Source organism: Pithys albifrons, chromosome 2 (genome assembly GCF_047495875.1).
Source record: "Pithys albifrons albifrons isolate INPA30051 chromosome 2, PitAlb_v1, whole genome shotgun sequence".
In the NCBI taxonomy this organism is placed as follows: domain Eukaryota; kingdom Metazoa; phylum Chordata; class Aves; order Passeriformes; family Thamnophilidae; genus Pithys; species Pithys albifrons.
Window position 1 is genome coordinate 115,350,924 of NC_092459.1, and position 7,129 is coordinate 115,358,052.

At 44.9% G+C, this 7,129-nt stretch overlaps 1 protein-coding gene across 1 annotated transcript; it reads right to left on the reverse strand.

The window, feature by feature from the left end:
• Positions 1 to 685: 685 nt before the first annotated feature.
• On the reverse strand, positions 686 to 7,084 carry PEX13 (peroxisomal biogenesis factor 13). Its single transcript, XM_071582198.1, has 4 exons — positions 6,842 to 7,084; positions 4,133 to 4,830; positions 3,601 to 3,726; positions 686 to 3,364 (listed from the first exon to the last, which is right to left on the reverse strand). Exons 1-4 carry the CDS (start codon positions 6,907 to 6,909, stop codon positions 3,069 to 3,071), a joined length of 1,188 nt encoding a protein of 395 aa, XP_071438299.1. The 5' UTR covers positions 6,910 to 7,084; the 3' UTR covers positions 686 to 3,068.
• Between the last annotated feature and the right edge of the window lie 45 nt (positions 7,085 to 7,129).

The following is a 7,129-nucleotide window of genomic DNA, read 5'->3' on the forward strand; positions in this document are numbered from 1 at the left end:
AGCAAATTTCACCAAGACAATAAAGTAAGTCAGAACCACATTAATATTCCAGATCCAGTCTAGTTCCACACAAAGAAGAGGTTTAGGATCTGTGAAAAGTGGGCAATTAAGTTTTTCTAGCCAGAGTATTTTAATTATTCAGAAACCTGAACAAAGCTTTGAGCATGTGCATGTTCATTGCTCTGGCACCCAGAGAACCATCAGAACTGGCATCTGTAGCTTATGGTATTCAAGCACAAAGTGCTTGATATCAGCAAGATTAAAGTAAAACCAAACTCAAACCTTATATAAACAAACATTCAGAGGTCTGTTAAAGACTTCTAGGTCTGCTACAAGAACGTGAGCAGTTCCAGAGAGTAACATAAAGCTATTTTAGTATGTACAGATCTCAAAATAAGAGCTGATTGCCTAATGCAGAAATTAAGCAATAATTCAACCTGTCTTTTCTGATCTCCTCTTCCACACTCTCCTGTTGCAGCCACACCTGCTCCTTTTAGTCTTCTCCCCTTCCTAAACCTGGGTAAGTGTTGAGCAGCCTGTGTACCAGCCTTCCTGTTCCACTCAGTGTTCATTTTGCTCTTTTTTTCTGTAGCCTGACACGTGGACAAAAACAGACAGTGAATTGTAGGACTCTCATTTTTTACCCCATGCTACTTTATGCATTAAAAAGAAAAAACCCAAAACCTTATTGCACAGTATACATTTTACTTCAATGAACTTTAATACCCTTCTGCAATCAGTACAATTAATTGGGAGTTAAATAACTGACTTAATTTCCTCAGAGCCTTCTTTTCCAACTGAAGTAATTGCAAGATTGAAAGGATTAGAATTCCTGTTGAGATTTAATAGTTACAATGATGACAGTCAGTGACTCGGAGGCTGAGACAAACTACTATAAAGACAAGTCAGGTAAATTCTGAATCACCCTACTCAAAGAATTGTTTTCAAAATAGCATTACTTGAAAGTCAAATTAAACTCATCTTTCAAAAAATCAGTAAGATTTAAACATTCCAACAAGTGTCATGGCACTGTCTTCTCAACTTGTTCTGAGCCAGAAAACAAAAGGACAGAAAACAATCTCCTTAAATGGATACTCTACCAAAAAAAAAAAAAGTTGAGGTTTATTTATTCCTTTATTTAAAGATCCTTTCTCTGACTGAAATCTTTCACTGACAAGAGAGGCTGACAGTCCATTAACTACATCTCATGACAGTAAATTAATTCCCTTCAGGAATACACACTGTAAACAGAACTGTACACTTTACACCCCCTGCCCCCTTTTTCCTCTCTCCATTTTATATTTCACAATTTTTGGGTGTTTTCATTTCAACACAGTTAAAATTTCCAAATATAGATGATTTTCTTCTATGCCCTGGGACACAGGGAAGCATCTCAGGAACATGTTCTGGTTTAAACCTATTGAACTGAGTTTCAAGTTTTTCACCCTTTAACTACTCTTTCCTTTGTATCTGCACTTGAAAATTTAACAATTTAGTATAAATTATTCTAATCAAATCTCCCAACACCTGATCACAACCAATTCTTGCTGGTTATCAACAACAGGCATTCAGAGATGACTTTAAAAATCCAAGGTTCCAGCATGATATCTGTCTTTTCAGCCACTCTACCTCAATAGAACTGTGCTCATTTCACAGTTCTGTTGTGCTGAACAGCCTGCTGAAAACTCAAGGCCAGCAAATGCAACTAAAATATAAATACTGAAAGCTTTGCTAACACATGATGGGTGTTGAAGGCCTCTGTTGTAGGAACAGTCAAACTGCAACTCCATGATCCATTAAGCAAAGACATGTGCCCTACTTAAACTTCTGAGAACCTTTAAAACAAAAAAAGCTATTTTAATGATTAAGACAACTTATTTAATCCATTGATGTGACCTTCAGAAGTTCAACATGTTATACATACATACTACAAGGAAAAAGGGTTTAATTCTCTTTGCTTCATTTAACAAAAAACCAAAATGGTATTTCAGGACAGAATTCTCAAACATCAGTATGAAGAAAATACTAAATACTCTGAAGAGTCTTAATATTTTTATGGCTTTTGATAAACTGGAGCCCTCAAATGTTATGGGCAGATGCAAAATTAACCACCTGAAAGGCAGCAGAGTTTGTGCAACTCCAAGACCTTCATGAGACAATTAAGCAAGAAATGTTACTGCTCCAATTTCTTTTGACTTCCCCCAAATCAATGCTTTGCTACTGCACTAAAAGGCAGGACAGGTGTTTGACATTCAGATCAAACCAATGAAGAACAGAAAACAGCTGAGGTGCAGAAGGCAGACTGTGGATGGGCAGCTGACAGGCTACAACACAAACCGGCCAAGAGTGAGACAAAGTGATTTACCACAGAAGGGAGTAACAACTAATAAATGCCTGTGAATACCTTTTATTCCAATGTCCTTTCAATAAACAGAACTGCTCTCCCTCTGTAAACTCTGTTTCTCCTCCAATCCTCCCAAGTCCCTTTTCTCTCTGAGCTGAAGTCTTTATGACAGAGCCCTACTACTAATGAAAAGCATTTTAAAACTTGTAACCATTCAATTTTGTCGCCTAAATCTCCTGCAGTTCTCCCTCCTTTCAGAGGGAAACATGGACCATTACTCTTTTAGGGTCCTCAGCCTGCAGTTTTGGAAAACACCTTACAGAAATCAGTCTTCCCTTAGCACATCTATTGAACAGGCCTCTTGTCAAGCCAATACTCTAATGGAGACTGGGTGTTAATCCCCCATTTCATCAACAGTTTGTCTTCTTAACAAGAATAGGGCAGTCTCTACTTTTTCCCTTTGTTTGCTTTGCTTTAAGTGCCTCAGTTCCCCTTATCTGGAGAGCTGCTGCCAGGTGGTTGGACAGAATCACTAACGAACAGCCTTAGGAGAATAAAAAATAAATACTACAAATTTGAGCAATCATTTTTCCACCCCCTCACCAGTCAGTAGCAGCAACCACCGGTACAGACAGATCAGTGTTCCACTACAAACCAGATTTTCAACAACCCCCTAAGCTGCACCAATAAAGCCCAGTTCAGTAGCTTTGTTGATGAAAGTGCATTAGAGTTCCTGCTTCTCTCCACCACCCACAGTGGAGTCCAATGCAACGGGGACTTTACTACTTCCAGCAAAAACAGTTTCAAAAGCAGCTTCCTGCTCCTCTGAAGTCACAGCTGCAGGGGCTCCTCTGCCAGGTGTGCTGGGAAAGGCTGGCCTTTGCTTTGGAATCCTTTCCAGGTCCGCTGCTCTCCTACCTCTCCTCTTGCCCAGGATTTTGATGTAATTTGCTGGCACAAGTCCTGTTGTTTGGCCATCGTAACTGGCCAAGAGCCAACCACGGATTTTGGGCTGTTGTTCTGAAGGAGAAAATGCAAACACATCAAGTTACAAAACTATTCCACAACATGAACAAACTACTTAGTAAGTTTTGTTCCAATGCAAGTAATAACTTAGTGGGGGAAAAAAAAATCAGTGCAGGTGAGGACTTTAGTCAAATAAGGTGTGTTTGGTTTTCTAGTTTTAATTTTCAGACTGTAATACTATAACTTTCTTCACATGTGATTAGAAAATAAACACACAATTGAAAGTTTACCTTTGGGTGCTAATTTTAGCATGTCACCAGCACGGAAAGAAATTTCTTCTTCTGAGAGAGCATTGAAATCATATTCTGCTCTTCCAACTACATGGTCGTCTTCTCCACTCGCCCAGTTACTGGACACTGTTTGCAAACAGACATTAAAAGTTTATCTGCACTGAATTACTGAGTTTGGTGTGGTTTTTTAAAAGGAAAATGAAGAAAACACTTCAACTTTCTTGTTAAAACTTTTCCAGTGGAGAAGTGACAGAAGTAACAGGTAAAGCATTGACTTGTTGAGTTAATACAACCAATATAGCCCAAACTGCCACATCTAATAGAAAGGAACCAGAAATAGAGAGGAACCATGAGATTGAAATCACACAAAGCTTAAACACAATCTTAACAACAGGCTACTTCAATGGGCTGTCATTTGTATAACTCAGTATTGTGCCCCAGAATCTACTAACTACTATTACTGCAGTGTGGGATTAATCACTGTACAGACAACAGTGAAAGGAACAATAATGCTGCACTTCATCATCTTTACCTGTTTCTTCATCACTGTATGTAGAAAGCAGCTTCCAGATCAGGTAGGGACCTCCCATGATAACAGCAAAGAACAGGAAGATGGGCCAGGACTTGGCAGAGCTTCCCAGCTTGTCTTCAAGGCCAGCACGAGCCACTTTGCCCTCACTTTCAGCCCACAAATCCTCATTCTCGGAGCTGCTGTGCAGCCCCAGCAGCCGCTGCAGGCGCTGGTACAGGTACCTTATAGTTCTCACCAGGGCAAAGGCCGAGAACACCTTTGTGAAGTGGATTTTGAGGCGGGAGAAGTGGTTGGCCACGTCCAGCACGGCTCTGAAGCTGTTGTAGACAGCTGAGAAGGTGGCATCCATCATCATGCTGACCGAGGCGAAGGCATGCACGATGCTCTCGATGGACTGGAAGGCGCCCCTGCTGCTCTCCTCAGCCTGCTGCACAAACCTGCTGGGGGGAATGGCCTCGGCACAGAACCGGTTGTACCCCAGGCCACCATAGCCGTAGCTGTAAGGGCTGTAGCTCCCATAAAAAGAGGTTCCATATGAACCATAGCCTGGAGTAAAAGAACTGCTATAAGCTGGCCTGAAAGCGCTCAGGCTGCTGCTTCCCGTTTGCTGGGACGGTCTTGGCAAGATGGGGGGAGGTATTCGTGCCACCATGGGCTGGGCAGGTCTGGTCAGCAGGTTGTCACCCAAGTCAGCAGACCTAAACAAATTCAGACAGCAGCATCAGTACCCAAAGTTTGGATTTTCCTTTCCCCAGGGCCCTTAGCTAACTCCATAAACACCACAGGGGGTTTCAGCAGGAAACATGGGAGCCAAACACTCAGTGTGTGGTACAATGTTTGCTGGAAGTGAAAAATCTGGTCTGGAATACAGGTCTTTCAGGGGAAACAAACATAATGAAACACTCAGTGTAAACACGGAATGGGAATGACCACACTGAAAAACTTTTGGGTCTTTATTGTATTGATGAAGAAAGCCTGAAATGCACTTTGTAAAGCCACCAGACCTCCTGTTGTAACACCCAGGTCATTCTTCTGCACACAAAAGCCTCTCATGGCCCCCATCAAGAGTATCTATGAATTTCCCAATCTGAAAACTTTATTTCCAACACTACAATGAGCCAATGAAACAGCAGGAAGGAGCCTTAGAGTTGCTTGGAATCCACCCTTAAAGGGTGGTGTGACCTAATTGAGAATCCAGCTAATTATGCAACATGTGCAAGGGCTTTGGGTCCCCAATTTTCCCCTCTACCCAAAACTGCCTTTGTCAAGATTATCAAGGGATTGAATCTACTACTGATAACTGATATTGAATTTATTCCTTTTAGCAGAAAGAGGTATTATGAGTCCATCACTTGTTTTTAATTTAATAATTTTTTTCCTTTGTGTGCCCATAAGTTCAAGTCATTTAATTGTATTATGACTCTGCAAGCACTTGACTGGCATTTGGATTCTCTCAAGCAGCTTTTTGTCCAATTTCTGCCATCTCATTAAAAAAAAAATCACAGATTATCACCCTAAAAGTCAAACATTGTGGTTATCTCCTATATTTGCTGCTTCATCCCATGACTTCCCACTTCTGTAGTCCATTAAATTCACAGGGAAAAAAAGGCAGAAGAAAAAAAAATGCCAAAATGGAATTGCTGTGGAGCTGCCTCTGCTATTTCTCTATAGGGCAGGGAACAGCCTCCTCTCAGCAAAACTTACAGCTTTCCACAGCAAAGAATAACATTTTTATCTTTACAATAATTGCTTTTTCCATCGCAGGTTATAACCCTCTTCGTAGTTAAAAACAGAAGCAAAAATAAGTCACTATCACAACAAACAGAGCTCCAGTAGCTTGGTAAGTCACCCTCAATAGTCAGCTTGGACACCTCATTTTAAAGGTGCTTAAAGCCATTTAAAACGGGGTAAATAAACCCGGCAAGGCAAATTAACATCAAATCGCTCGCTCAGTAAACGGAGAACGCAGCGAAGTGTCTGTGCAATGTTTAGTGCTGGGCCAACCTTTTGCCTACTTTCAGCTGCAATTGCAAAAGAAAAACAAGCCGGATCTTCAGCCCCCAAGCGAGCTTTCCTCGCCTGCTGACAGAAAAGGGGCTCACAGACACTTTCTGCCCATCTATCTCCACGAGCAGGCTGGATTTTCTGGGAGAGCTCCCACAGACTGTCACACACACGGATCTCTCCCAAGCCCCGGGGGCACAATCGGCTCCGGGGCTTCCACAGCCACAGCACCCCCGGGAACGGACCCCGGGAACGGACCCCGCGCTCTGCACACTCCTGCCCACATCCACAGCTTCGCCTTCCCCACACAGGGCACCCCCGGAGCCCCTCACGGAGCGGGACCCCCTTCATGGAGCGGAATCCCCGGAGCTCCTTCACGGAACAGGACCCCCTCATGGAGCGGGATCCCCGGAGCTCCTCACGGAAAGGGACCGCCTCACGGAGCGGGATCCCCGGAGCTCCTCACGGAAAGGGACCGCCTCACGGAGCGGGGACCCCCCGGAATCCCCTCACGGAACGAGCTTTCTCACAGCGCGGGATCCCCTCCGAGCCCCCTCACGGACCAGGACCCCCCCGGGCCGCGCTCGGCCCCAGCCGGGCCCGACCTTTGAGCCCGCCCTATGCGTGCGGGCCGGGCCGTCCCGAGGGGGCGAACACCCATGTCCGCCGCGGCGGTGACACCCGGGGAAGGACGCCCGCACTCACTGGAAGGCGGGTGCGGTGCCCGCCAGACGCCGGGACTCCCAGGGCTTGGGCGGCGGCGTCGCCGCCATCGCGCCCGCTGGGCTCCGCTTCGGCACCGCTCGGCTCCTCTTCGGGCCTGCTCGGCTCCACTCGGCACAGCTTCGGCTCCGCTCGGCTCAATTTCGGGCCTGCTCGGCTCCACTCGGCTCAGCTTCGGGCCTGCTCGGATGCACTCGGCTCATCTTCGGCATCGCTCGGCTCGGCTCGTCTCCTCTTCGGCTCAGCTCCGGTTCTGCTTCGGGCCGGCCC